General features: G+C 47.6%; 5 protein-coding genes across 5 annotated transcripts; 4 read left to right on the top strand and 1 right to left on the bottom strand.

Annotated features, from left to right (window-relative positions):
• Positions 1-666: 666 nt before the first annotated feature.
• On the top strand, positions 667-2808 carry K441DRAFT_672447 (uncharacterized protein; the record flags this gene model as incomplete). Its single annotated transcript, XM_067650550.1, has 1 exon — positions 667-2808. One exon carries the CDS (start codon positions 667-669, stop codon positions 2806-2808), a length of 2142 nt encoding a protein of 713 aa, XP_067510334.1.
• A 1548-nt stretch (positions 2809-4356) lies between these two features.
• K441DRAFT_672446 (FAD/NAD(P)-binding domain-containing protein) lies at positions 4357-6148 on the bottom strand (the record flags this gene model as incomplete). Its single annotated transcript, XM_067650549.1, has 7 exons — positions 4357-4760; positions 4804-4949; positions 5000-5155; positions 5203-5359; positions 5413-5767; positions 5822-6031; positions 6080-6148. The coding sequence occupies 7 exons, from the start codon at positions 6146-6148 to the stop codon at positions 4357-4359; spliced, it is 1497 nt and encodes a 498-aa protein (XP_067510333.1).
• A 282-nt stretch (positions 6149-6430) lies between these two features.
• On the top strand, positions 6431-7835 carry K441DRAFT_624836 (RmlC-like cupin). The gene is made up of 3 exons (XM_067646087.1): positions 6431-6844; positions 6905-7339; positions 7391-7835. The coding sequence occupies exons 1-3, from the start codon at positions 6574-6576 to the stop codon at positions 7690-7692; spliced, it is 1008 nt and encodes a 335-aa protein (XP_067510332.1). The 5' UTR covers positions 6431-6573; the 3' UTR covers positions 7693-7835.
• A 130-nt stretch (positions 7836-7965) lies between these two features.
• Positions 7966-10979, top strand: K441DRAFT_599784 (uncharacterized protein). The gene is made up of 6 exons (XM_067645162.1): positions 7966-8140; positions 8225-9056; positions 9123-9462; positions 9509-9999; positions 10049-10258; positions 10308-10979. The coding sequence occupies exons 1-6, from the start codon at positions 8018-8020 to the stop codon at positions 10520-10522; spliced, it is 2211 nt and encodes a 736-aa protein (XP_067510331.1). The 5' UTR covers positions 7966-8017; the 3' UTR covers positions 10523-10979.
• A 55-nt stretch (positions 10980-11034) lies between these two features.
• On the top strand, positions 11035-12771 carry K441DRAFT_650356 (uncharacterized protein). The gene is made up of 4 exons (XM_067647020.1): positions 11035-11383; positions 11611-11747; positions 11863-12232; positions 12367-12771. The coding sequence occupies exons 1-4, from the start codon at positions 11110-11112 to the stop codon at positions 12471-12473; spliced, it is 888 nt and encodes a 295-aa protein (XP_067510330.1). The 5' UTR covers positions 11035-11109; the 3' UTR covers positions 12474-12771.
• The last annotated feature ends 157 nt before the right edge of the window (positions 12772-12928 follow it).

Raw genomic sequence — 12928 nt, 5'->3', positions numbered from 1 at the left:
TTGAAGTGTGATCACATATACGCATCACATGTTGCCGTCCCGCGTTGCTTGGCCTCCGACGCGTCGCGCATGCGTGTCAACATGTATCCATTAGGACACTCCCTATCTCAGTTAATAGGCTATTGTTACCCATTTACACTCACGTATCTTCAATCTCTATGGTACTATTTACCCAATTTCTTGTATCTCAAGTCCCCGTTATTCAACATCTTGGCAACATTCCGAACCAATCGCTACGTATATCCCAGTTGGCATGTCAGAGGCGCCTCGACCAGCAGGGGGGCGGAGTGATCAGGATAACTATTGTAAGGCATAGCTGGATTGGCTATTCAATATACGTTCTTCTTATGGGTTCTGACGGCGGCTCCTCTAGATCCCTCACCCAATACTGCATACAACATCCCTCTCCAAGAGATTTCATATCGTGCAAATGCCCCCCCTGCTCATCCGATTGTCGATAATATAACTTCGGATGCTCACCATGAAAGTGGTAAGAGCTATCGTACTGCAGGCGGAAAAAGAACCCCTAAAAAGAGGAAGAGACACGACTCGTATGGAGATACTACGGACTTAGAAAAGGGATCTGCCAGAAAGGGGTACCGACCTTCATCAGATGATACACTGACTTCCCTTGGGTCTACGAAGGGTTTGTCGGGCAGTTCAGGCATGCGTCTCAAACCTACGGAAGTCGTTAGTCTTTTGAGTTCTGACGAGGAAGAACCGGTGAGGAGATCGAAGACATCTTCAAAGGAGCACACAAAGGTGGAAACCATGCCAGTCGTAGGCTCTTACATGCAAAACGTTATGGAAAGGACAGGAGCAACTCTGAGTACATGGACTTCGTACGATGGACAAGAGTCCTTGGTGCTTTCAAGCCGTGATCTTGGTCCACCGCCGATTCCCAGGAAAACACCTATCCCACCGCCCCCGATGCCCAGTCTAGGTCCATTGGCGAAATCGAAGGCTAAATATCCTTTAGCACATGGCCGTCTTTCGTTGCAAGCAGAGCAAGGAACGACTGTCCCAAAGAAGTGGCGAAAGGAAAAGAAGCCGACTGACATGCGGGCCGTTGATATCCAGGTCATATCGAGCTCCTCTCCACCCTCAAGCCCTTTATCGCCACAATCGCAAGCAATGCCCACTCCAAGGAAGGCTCGGAAGTCTCAGAAACCCACTGCATCAGAAACGCCTGATGCGCAGACTCAATCACCCGCAGAAAAGATACGTTCAAAATCGGCTGAAGAACCTCGCGCATCCGACATCGTACCACTTACTGAGCCTGTCCTCTGCCAAGAGCAAGCCGACTTAGTAGAGCTTATAGTCAGTGGTCGCAATGTCTTTTATACCGGTTCCGCTGGATGTGGAAAGTCTACAGTTCTGAAAGCTTTCAATAAACGCCTTTCGGAAATGGGAAAGAAGGTCGATGTAGTTGCTCCTACCGGCCGTGCCGCACTGGATATTAACGGGTCTACAACATGGACATATGCAGGCTGGACGCCTGATAGCCATAAGAAACCGTTGAAAGAACTAAAAGCAGCCGCTCATGGAAAGTTTGTTAGAAAGAGGCTGAGAGATACGGATGTGCTTGTTATTGATGAAATCAGTATGGTTGAGAACTTACATTTTGAACGGCTAAATTGGGTCATGAAGGAGGCGAGGAACGATCAGCACGCATTTGGCGGCGTCCAGCTTGTTGTTACTGGGGATTTTTGTCAACTACCTCCAGTAAAGCCTTTTCAGCATTGCATGGAATGCGGGAGAGAGCTCAAGCCCAACATTGCGCAGACCGTATACAAATGCGCTCAGCATGGAGAATTCTACGACATCGATAAATGGGCTTTTCGTAGCGCAGCTTGGAAAGAATGCGGGTTCATTCATGTCAATCTAACAAATATTCATCGGCAGAGTGACGCCGTCTTCATCAACATCCTTCAGAAATGTCGACTTGGAACACGTTTAACACCTGCAGATACCGACCTTCTCCTCAATCACCACTCTGAGACACGAAACTCAGTAAAGCTTTTCTCCACCCGTGAGGAGGTCCGACGGATCAACCAGGAGAATTTCAACAAGCTCCGCAGCCGTGCGCGAGAGTTTTTGTGTTTGGACGACTTCAAATGGAACGAGAATCATCGGCATTTGAAGTCGAAAAGCCTTCGCAGTACCGATGACTCACTTACTGCACTGCGTGATCACCGCTTCGAAACACGCATGCATCTCAAAAAGGGTATGCTTGTTGTTCTGCTCGTCAACCTGGACATCAGTGCAGGGTTGGTGAACGGCAGCCAAGGTGTGATCCAAGGTTTCGAGAATTATGATCCAAAAAAACTACCTAAAGCCACGGAAAACTCCCGCAAAGGCAAAGATAAAGATACCATTATCGCTGCACCAGTCCCAACGCTTGGTGGAGACCACGCCGCATTCAGAGAAGATCAAATTAAAGCATTCATAAATCGTGCAGAGCATAAAGAGTGGCCTATTGTTACCTTCAACAATGGAGTAACGCGTACAATATACGCCGACTGCACCGTGAACGAAGTCGGAGATGATAAACCCTACAGCTTGCTCTCGCGAACGCAGATACCTCTCACGGCAGCTTGGGCCATGAGCATTCATAAGAGTCAGGGCATGACTCTCAATAGAGTTGTGGTAGATTTGTCCAAGAGTTTCGAGGAGGGCCAAATGTATGTCGCTTTGAGCAGGGCGAAAAGTCTTGAGGGGTTGAAGGTTGAAGGATTAGGAAGGGGACTGCTGGGTGGTAATGACCAGGTCAAGGAATTCTTATGGGAAAAATTTGGGATCAAATAAACGGATTATATGTGCTCGTGGCCCACCAAGCCCGCCCCAAGCGAATTCTTCTACGGTGCAATGAGTAGCCTGCTATGGACCTCTTCTATGCTCATGTCACACGTGATGTAACCATATTCAAATCCCGAGCAGTGGTTGGACATGTGGAATAAATTCCGGTTCTTGTATGTACTTAGGGATTAGATATGAGTATTACTTCATATCCTATCAAATGGTTATCTCTATCGCAAGGGCTAATCTGAGCAAGGTTGCAATAAGCGGGGGTTCTATCAGTCCGTGACGATTTCTCTCAAACTTTTCTTCACTATGCCTTCTAAACTAGTCACTAATCGTTCCTCGCTCTCCTTAACATCCACCGCGTCTGCAATTGGTTGATACATCTCAGATTAGGTGTCCTCATCGTCGTAGACCTTTTCATTGATTGTTGTGCTCCTAAACCGTCGCCGAGCCAGTTCACGTCCTCGTCGATTTAGGACCCCGAGTATGCTGTGAGCCTGGCTTGAGTGTCATGCATGTTTGCTTCCCTCCAGGAATTGTCCTCTGTGCGACTTGTTTGGGGCTAGTGAGCGGAATTAGATCAATCAGGTTTTCAATCTGTATTTATGGTTGGTATTTTCGCCAACGAAAATATAGGGTATTTTCCTCTCTGCCAAAGCTCCCGTCTCCGTGATCTCGTCTAGTCATGTGAGTCAGTACGGTTAAGGTACCCCAAGGTTCGAACCTTTTACACTCGTTTCGCATCCTTCACCAGTGTTCACTGGCGGACTCTACGTTCTTTCCTATGTCCCTTAGTTTCTGGGTTAAATAAGACCGCCTGTTCCTCGACTCTTCGTTCTCCTCGGCTATAGCCTCGATGGTCTCCTCGTCGATATCCATGACATCCGTCCTATCGCAGACACAGAAGAGCATCTCTAATTTCGATGCCACCCGGAAGAAGTTGGAGACTGTTACAATGACCCTTCCCTTGCGCGGGCCTCCTACATCAGACCGGAACATATAGTTCCTACAACTTTGCGCACTCAGTCTGGGAAGGCTCGGAAAGGAGGCTAGCCTGCCTGGAGTGCAAGTGACTCAGTCTTACCGTTTGGCCGACCACATCAGCGAATAGATTCGCCCTCCTCAGAGCATCTCGAATCGTTCCAGACAATCTCAATGGCACCAGTGGTATCCCAATAGAGCAATAAGGCGTAGTACAATGCCAGCAATAGTAAGCACAGCTACCGTGCTATGGTTCGGAGTGGTAAATGACCTTGCAACGATTATAGCCGGGGCCGGGTGGTGTTTCTAGAGTCTGGGCCGCTAATGATTCTAGATGCTTTAGAGGACGGGTGCTCATCAAATGGTAGATGAATGTTATTGTAAATTCGCTATTTCACTATCCGAGTATACATTTTCTTCGAGCAACGCGTGTCTACACACTTATGTGTAACGCCAATCAAGCACATATTATGATGACTTCGAAAACATCCTATAGACGCGCCTTCATCAGGCACTTTATTCTAATATCAGAATTCTATCATAAGCCCACTAATCTCTACATCCTATAGCTCAGCTTCTCCAAAAATCCTTGAACATGGAAAGATTACTCCAATGCTGAACCCATAATTTCGAGCCTCGAGATACGTGCGTATTCCAAGCATTAGCAACTTCCTTTTCGGCGTCATATCCGTACGCCCAAGATTGTGTCACTGGATCGCTCCATTGGTTCGGGCTTTCAATGTAGTGGCGTCCCTCTACTTCTGGCCTCATCGCTTCATCGCGAGCCTCTTGTTCTGGTCCGTCTGCGAAATGCCACAACTTCCCGTTAATCAGGCTAGCCTCCTGCATCTGGCCTGTTCTAAGAATTCGTACATCCTCAAATATTCGCAGAGCATCATGTATCTGATCCTTAGAATTAATCTTGTTAAGTATTTCAGCCAAAGCTGCCCCGTCCTCTACCGCCATTGCAGCGCCTGGGAAAGTTAGAATCGCTCAACCATTCGGAAAAATACTCACCTTCTGACATGTACGGTACCATAACGTGAGCCGCATCTCCGATGATTAAGAACTTTCCGGATGAAGCAACCCATTTTTCCAGTGGCTTTCCGCTTAGTAAAGGCCATTTCAAAGTACTTTCGATCATATCAATGATCTTCGTCAACCTATACAGTCACCTTAGTTTCTCGTCAACAACGAGATCAGAGCAGCCTACTGATGATCCCATCCCTTGAAGTGCTGCTTCATATCCGACACAGCTGTTTCCTGTCTCCAGGTGCTTGGGTCGGACTCCTCTGGATGTGATAACACCATGTTGAAAGACTTCCCTGCAGCAATAGTGTAAGTCATCACGTGGCGCATATCCCCGATCCTGATAATTTTAGTTACTAGAGTTGTCTCTGGATTGGATGATCTTACCAGCAATTTAATCCCGGCTTCTCCAGCAGCCATGCGACGTCCGGATCTGCTCTCATCTTCTCCACATCAACGACCGCACGGTATGCGGCGAATCCAGTTCTTTGAGGTGGTTGATCTTTGCCCTGTAGAACGACCTTTCTAGCTTCGGATCGAAGGCCTGTGGCAGTTAGCGGCCAGAGTCTAGAGCTCCGTGAGTCAGGACGCACAAACCGTCCGCCGCGACAATTAGATCTGCACTATGCGTGGCTCCATTCTCTAGTGTCAAAGAAGGGATATCGGGGTCATATCTGGCCACTCCTGAACCCACGTGGATTTCGACGCCCAAGTCTAGTGCCAGCTTGTACATCGCGTTCTGGAAGTGCGCTCGGTGAACAACATAATAAGGCGCATCAAATGCCCTTCGGCAATCTGGGACCAGCCTTGTTAAACCGATTAAATTTCCATTTTGCCAGCGTCGGAATCCAATGGTTGCAGGCTCCACGACTATGTCCTTGAAGAAAGGCTCGAGACCCCACTTTAACAACAGCCTGCTTGAGTTCGGCGGAACCTGAATACCAGCACCAACCTGCGAGACAGGCAATCAACATCAGCTATTGGGAGAAACTAACATTTGCCTTACCTCGCCCAACTCTGAAGCTTTCTCAAAAACTGTCACCGAATGGCCTCTTCTCCTCAAGGCAATAGCAGTAGCCAACCCTCCCAGACCTGCGCCAGCAATAATGATCTTTAGCCGCAACTTTGCTTGCGGCGCATCTTCACGGGTTCCTCTCGATGAGCCTTTGTTTAGCACATGAAGGAAATGCAGGCTTCTGCTGGGATATGAAGTAGACTGACGGTCATTAGTGTTTCCCAAATGCTCAAAAATTACAGGACTTACTTCAAGCCCAACTTGAGCCTTGTTCGACTGTATCTTGCGGATACCGTTCACATCCGGCTTTTGAGACATGGTGAAAGTAGACTAGATCTTCTGGTTTGAATGGTTCGCTGTACCTTCTAACCCCCGGTCGGAGCGCGCATTAAGATTTATCTAGACTTCGAGGTCTTGCGAACCCTGTAAGCAATGCATTCATGACAAAAGCTGCGAGGTCAATCGGAAATCGAACGATTGGAGTAAGATACTAATTTCCGTTTGTCGGGTCTGCGACCGCAATGACCATGCGGGGAATCCTCTCCGACCTCTCCCCGAGAGCGGCAATGCAACGGAAGTACTCCGCATCCATCATCGGATCACCTGCAATAATCCTTGATGAGATCATATAAATCTGTGCATTCCTTTTAGGTTAGCGCGGTAACGTTGGTCTTCCGCCGACAAGCCTACCATAAATTTTTCGTTGTATTTCCTCTCACGCACTTGATTCCGTTATTCCCAGCATGGCTGCCATGCGAACAGAAATACAAGCCGTTAATGGCGCCAAGACGACGATCGATACTGTCGAGACGCTGATCAAAGGTGCCTCTGAAGCTTATGCGGTACCACTTTGGCCGCAGATGGTCAAGCTTAGTCCTCCTGAACCTAATCCAAAATGCGTACCCTATGTATGGGATTACGAGCGGATTAAGCCGTACTTAGTCCGAGCAGGAGAGCTTGTGCAAGAAAAAGATGCAGAGCGGAGGGTCTTGATGCTTGTAAACCCAGCCAGAGGTTTGTATGTCCCGTTCGAAAATGCCCGTTCACAATTGCTAAAAACACATGGACACTTAGAGGGTCCATACACAACTGATACTGTCTATGCGGGCCTTCAACTCGTCATGCCTAATGAAACCGCACCTGCCCATCGGCATGTTGCCTTTGCCATGCGCTTCATAATCGAGGGCAATGGCGGGTTTACGGCAGTTCATGGCAAACGTATTGCCATGAACCGTGGTGATATGATCTTAACTCCAACCTGGAATTGGCACGATCATGGCAAGGACGGCTCAGGGCCTATGATTTGGCTTGATGCTCTGGACCTGCCTTCATTCATTCATTTCCCAGTGCACTTCGTAGAACATTATGACAAACCAAGATATCCGGCGGAAGACATTGATACGAGTCAGAGTCCGATCGTCTTTCCGTGGATTAAGATGCAGGAGCAACTGGATGAGATGGAAGGAGGATGGGTATCGAGGGAATATTTAAAAGCGGATGGGAGTTACGGTATATTCCACGGTTTCCTCCTTGAGTCACATTTACTGATCGCTGAACCAGTGAGCAAAACCCTTGGATCGTCCGCTGAGCGCATCAACAGAGGCGCCTCATCACCACCAGTTCGCGAAACTGCTTCGTCAGTCTATCATGTTATTGTAGGTAGCGGCTATTCCGAAATTGGTGGTAAGAAATACGAATGGAGGATAGGCGACACATTCTGCATACCTTCGTGGTACAAATACCAGCATTTTGCGGGATCATCCGAGACGGTTTATCTTTATCGTTTTGACGATAAGCCGATGATCAAGGCGCTGGGGTTTTATCGTTGGGAGGGCATGGATACAGAGACACTCGTTACATGAATGTTAATTATTTCAGCGTCTACATAGTTTCGGTTTGCGATGTAATCTTATTCCCAGGCAAAAAAGTTCAGAGTCAGTCAACGCGGCTAGTCAGGTAATACGCAAACTCCAGAGCGCTAAACTCCACAATGATCCAAGCCGGCATCCATCCCCGCACCCGAAGTGCGGATGCGGTTCTCTGTCCCAACGTCACGTTTTCGCACGGTTGGGAGATCGAGTGGGGATAAATAAGACTGCCAGCCCTCTTATCCTACCTTTCCCCGACTTCTTTCTACTCGCTTGTGATTCTGCTAAGTCAAATCGTGAACCTTGCGCTTGGCTTGCGATGGAGGACCAAGCACCAAAACCCGCGTCCAAAAGACGCGATAGTAGTGAGGTAGCGGATCCGCCAAATAAGAGGAGAAGAATTGCATTGGCTTGTAGTGCCTGCCGAACAAGGAAGTCACGTGTAAGTGCCACTTTTTGAGCCACGGCACGCGTCTCCCTGCCCATGTGGAGATTAGCAGAGAAGGGTCAAGCTGATGCTGAACAGTGCGACGGGGCGCGACCGCGTTGCTCTCTCTGCACAGACCTGGGTTTTGAATGTGTTTATGTGCAATCAGCTTCTTCAGCCAATGTAATTGTTGGTAAAGAATACCTGTCACAGCTCGAAGACCGCGTTCAGAGCATCGAAGAAACTCTCAACATATTCCGCGAAAATATTACCACTTTGTCCCAAAATGTCCGAGTGGCTGAGATCGTCCCAGGATCGGAGTCTGGTGGCACAATTGTGGAAAATGCACAGTTACAGGAGGTCACGAATGAGCAAGACTCAGTAGATGGCATGGGGGCTGCTGTATTTGCGAATGAAGAAGAATCTGGGTTCTTTGGCCCCTCTTCGAATATCGCCTTCCTCCGCCGTATTTCCCGTGCAGTGGCTCATGCAGGCGACTCGGGTCAGCCTTGGACTCCTTTGACTGGCCCAGACTCTGCCCACTTCGATGGAGGATTCATGTCGGTGTCCCGGCCTTCTTCTCCGTCAAGGCAGAGCAAACCAGAAAAGCAGATTAACCTGTATGCGCTACCACCAGAGTTACAAACACTGAGCATAATCAAGAGATATTTTTCCGACACTGGCTTTTTGTATCCCTTCCTGCATGAAGAGAGCTTTATTCAGACATATATGCAGATGAGAGGAAAGCATCCCTCAGGAGTGCGGAAGAGCTGGCTAGGACTTTTGAACATGGTTCTAGCGCTTGCAACTAGTACAACTGTTAACGATGGATTGAAGGCGGAGGCCCGTATTGCCGAATCAAATATTTTCTATCAGCGGGCGATGGGCTTGTGTCTGAATCAGATCATGAGAGGGGCAAGCCTTGAGATTGGTTAGTTATATCTCTTCATATAGTATACGCATCCCCTGAGATACTTTTAAGGCTGAATAGTTCTAGTTCAGTATCTCCTGGTCATGGGGCTATTCCTTCAAGGCACGCAAAAATCTATCCAAGCATGGACAACACACGGACTTGCTGTGAAAGCTGCGTTCCAGCTCGGACTACATTCAAAAGAAGCTTCTCGATCATTTCCTCCACTTGAACGCGAGTTGCGAAAAAGAGCATGGTATGGATGCATAATCTTAGACCGCACCCTCAGCATGACTTTCGGGAGACCCGCCGCTATCCCAGAGAGCTATGTCAAATTGGAGCTCCCTGAACCGTTTGAGAATATGGGGCCATCACCGTCCGAATGCCCTCAAAAACAAGACAGTGTCGGTTTCTTCTCTGCTACCATGTAAGTCATTGGAAAGGATGTTGAAAAATTCATCTAATCGATCTAGAAAATTATATAAGGTCATGTGGTCAATCATCGACTCCTTATATGGTCAGAACATCAACTGTGACCAATCATCCGGAGTCGGAGATACCATTGCACGACTTTTCAACACCGAACATGAATTGATTGACTGGGAAAGAGCACTCCCGCGAAATCTCCGTATATGGTCTTCCCAGGATGTCCTGGACAATACCAATGACACGGTAACTAATGAGAATGTCCGTAATGAGAACCGGCTTGCAACTATACTAACCCTGCGCTACCTCAATGTTCGCCTACTTCTTCACCGCCCAATCTTGATCAAGTTCCTAGACACTTCCGGGAAGGCGGACGAAGATTGTCATGAGCTTACATTGCTTCAGAAAATCGGTTCTAATAGCATTCAGCTTAGCATGCAATCTGCAATTGATATCATTGGCATTGTGCATACGGCAGTGCATGCTACAGGACGGAAGAGAGAACTTCTAGGTGCTTGGTGGTTCTCTCTATACTACAGTACGATCTCCCATATATAACCTGGTCACCTGTACTCACGATGGCTTAGCCTTCAACGCTGCTCTTGTTCTCTTCGGTTGTTTGCTAGTTTGTCGAACAGCAAATAGGACAGCTCTAGCTACCCTCCCAACCAAAGAATCCGCTAAAACATCCCTCGAAAATGCTGTTGAAGCACTAGGAGTTCTTGACCACGGAAATCGCATGGTTGAGCGCTGTCGCCATTACCTGAAACAGCTCATTTCAGTACTAGACTCACTCGGTATGCGGGTAAGCCCTACAGTGCTTAACACGTCTAACTCGCGAAACAGAATCTGCCCAATCGACAGAAGGGATAAAGCAGCAAGCCCGGACCATCTATGCAAGCTCAGATACCCGGCCCCCGATCAGTACTGCTTGCCTACATCAATCACCTTTGGCTATGGATTTCGGCGAGTTTATGTTGGAGAGTGATTTTGATTTTCTCAATCATCATTTTGGAAGTGGTATGCCGGGAATGGAGGCTTTTGACACAAGCTATGGGTGAAAAACCCTGTGCGAAGGATAACATAAAAATATTTGCATAAATCTCTTCTAGCTAAACAGACAACATGATGCTAGCACGAGGAGACTGGAAACGTCGGCCAGAAGAGCGCCATAATTCCAGGTGGACAAGATGAACCAATGGAACGTCTTCCACTAACGTTAACCATCGTGTCGACCAGCCAAAAGGCAGGATGGTTGACATCGGACTTTGTTCTGGTATATCATTTGATTACATCATATGGGGCCTGGACCAAGGAGAAGAAAACGCGTTTTTGCCCTCCCATTTTTAACTTTGGTGAACTGGACTCTGAATTGCCAGAGGTCAAAACTATGAACATCTAGGGCTTGACGAGATACGCCCCCTTTATCCGTATCGTCTCCCGCCTACCGCAGCCATGCAGTAATGAATCTACTGTATGCTGCACGGTTCCGATATTGCGACCCGAGTTATCCCCGCGTCCCCGTGATATCATGTAAAAGCGCTGAAACCTCGATTTCTATCCCACCCATTTACTCAATTCCTACAACTGTCAAATCTAATCATTACTTATTTTAGGCTAAGTCCCAGCCACTCCTCCCGCCGCCACAATGCCCGTTTGGTCCCGCCTCATACGCTTTGAGTCGACCGACGGCCGCCTATTGCGGGGCGAGCCGATCCTCCCGTCCCCAGATTTCGACGTTGGCTCAACAATTGAAGCTACAAAGTTGCAAGCTAAAGTGATAGAAGGCCAAGACATCTACGATACCACGGGCAAGACCAAAGTCACGGACGAGATTGTAACAGTGAAGAAGCTTTTAGGACCGTTAGCGCAAGAGGATGTACCGATTGTGAGATGTATAGGCTTGAATTTTTTGAAGCATAGTACGTACATTTGAGTTTCGAAATCTTGTAAAATCTCCGTGGAATTTACTTTTCGTATGCTCTGGCTTATCCTCTGTTACGATATCTTTTATTGATGTGGTGTGCCAATTACCGTAGAAAAGTAAATTTTACTAACACGAGAATTCGATTCCTCTATATTTTATGGTTACATTCGAACATGATCAAATTTTAAAAAGAGTTTTTTACTAATGGTATTTGACCCATAGTTAAAGAAGGTGGCCGAACCCCGCCTCCCTTCCCATCCGTCTTTTACAAAGCAAACACTACCGTCAACGATCATGGCGCACCAGTTGTGATACCTAAAATATGCCAGGACGAGCAGGCTGACTATGAAGGTGAATTGGTAAAGCACATATCCTCTGTCCTATTTTTCTCCCTCCTTTTTATTATCTGTAGAGAGATACCTCTTGCTCCAGAAGAGTCTTCTAAGAACATGTGACGCTGACTCTTCCATCTAGTGCTTCATCATTGGGAAAGATGCCAAAGACGTGCCAGAGAGTGAGGCCTTCAATTACATTGCTGCATACACCTGTGGGAACGACATATCCTCGCGGAAGTTGCAAAGGGACCCTGCACTCGCAGGCGGGGTCCCTCAATGGGGTTTCTCCAAAGGTTTCGACACCTTCTGCCCTCTGGGCCCTTGTCTAGTTTCCTCATCACTCATCCCTGATCCGAGCACTCTGAAACTAACAACGCGTGTGGATGGTGAAGTGCGGCAAAGTGAAGGGATTGATGACCTATGCTTCAAGGTCCCTTATCTAGTAGCGTATTGCAGTCAGGGGACGACGTTGAAAGCGGGCACAGTTGTCATGACAGGGACTCCATCGGGTGAGTTACTCTACCATTGATATACGAATACGCTTCCTAGCTTGTGCGGGGTGCGTGTCGAAAGGGAAAAATGGGAGAAATCAGGTTGAAGGCGAAAGCACAGAGTTAAGACTATCGCTAATACTTTTTTCTAGGCGTTGGCTTTGCCATGAAACCACCACAGTACCTAAAGCCAGGAAACGAGGTGGAGGTGGAGATATCAGGAATCGGTACATTAAAGAATAGTATTGTTTTTGCGTGAGTGGCTATACTAGAGATAGTTGAGCATTTCGCGGCTCGGCTTGGCCATCGGGTCTCCTTCCTTCCCTTCCACCATGTACCACGAAGTTACGTATCCGCGCGACATAAAATTATTAGAGGAATAGACAGCGGAACGTATGATGGCAATGGCCGTTGACCTTAGCATATCACAACCTTGGCAATCTCGAGCAACAAATCCTGCTATTAACCGCTCGTTGCATAACTGAGTAAATCCGTCTCCAAACTCGGTTTGACCAATAACAATACCAAAAAGGCAGAAAACAAAGATAAAATATAGCACTCGAATTTTCTACAGAGAGTTCCGTTTCTCTCCACTACTACCTGTTCCGCCGCCTACGTTCATTGATATAGCCCCACTGTTTTCATATTCATCTTGCCTACACAACATATTACCCGTCTAGATCTGACCACCTTTTCCTAGTGTCCGGTATCTTC

This window comes from Cenococcum geophilum (genome assembly GCF_001692895.1).
Source record: "Cenococcum geophilum 1.58 unplaced genomic scaffold K441scaffold_1, whole genome shotgun sequence".
Lineage (NCBI taxonomy): Eukaryota > Fungi > Ascomycota > Dothideomycetes > Gloniales > Gloniaceae > Cenococcum > Cenococcum geophilum.
This window is presented reverse-complemented; position numbering and strand designations above follow the sequence as displayed.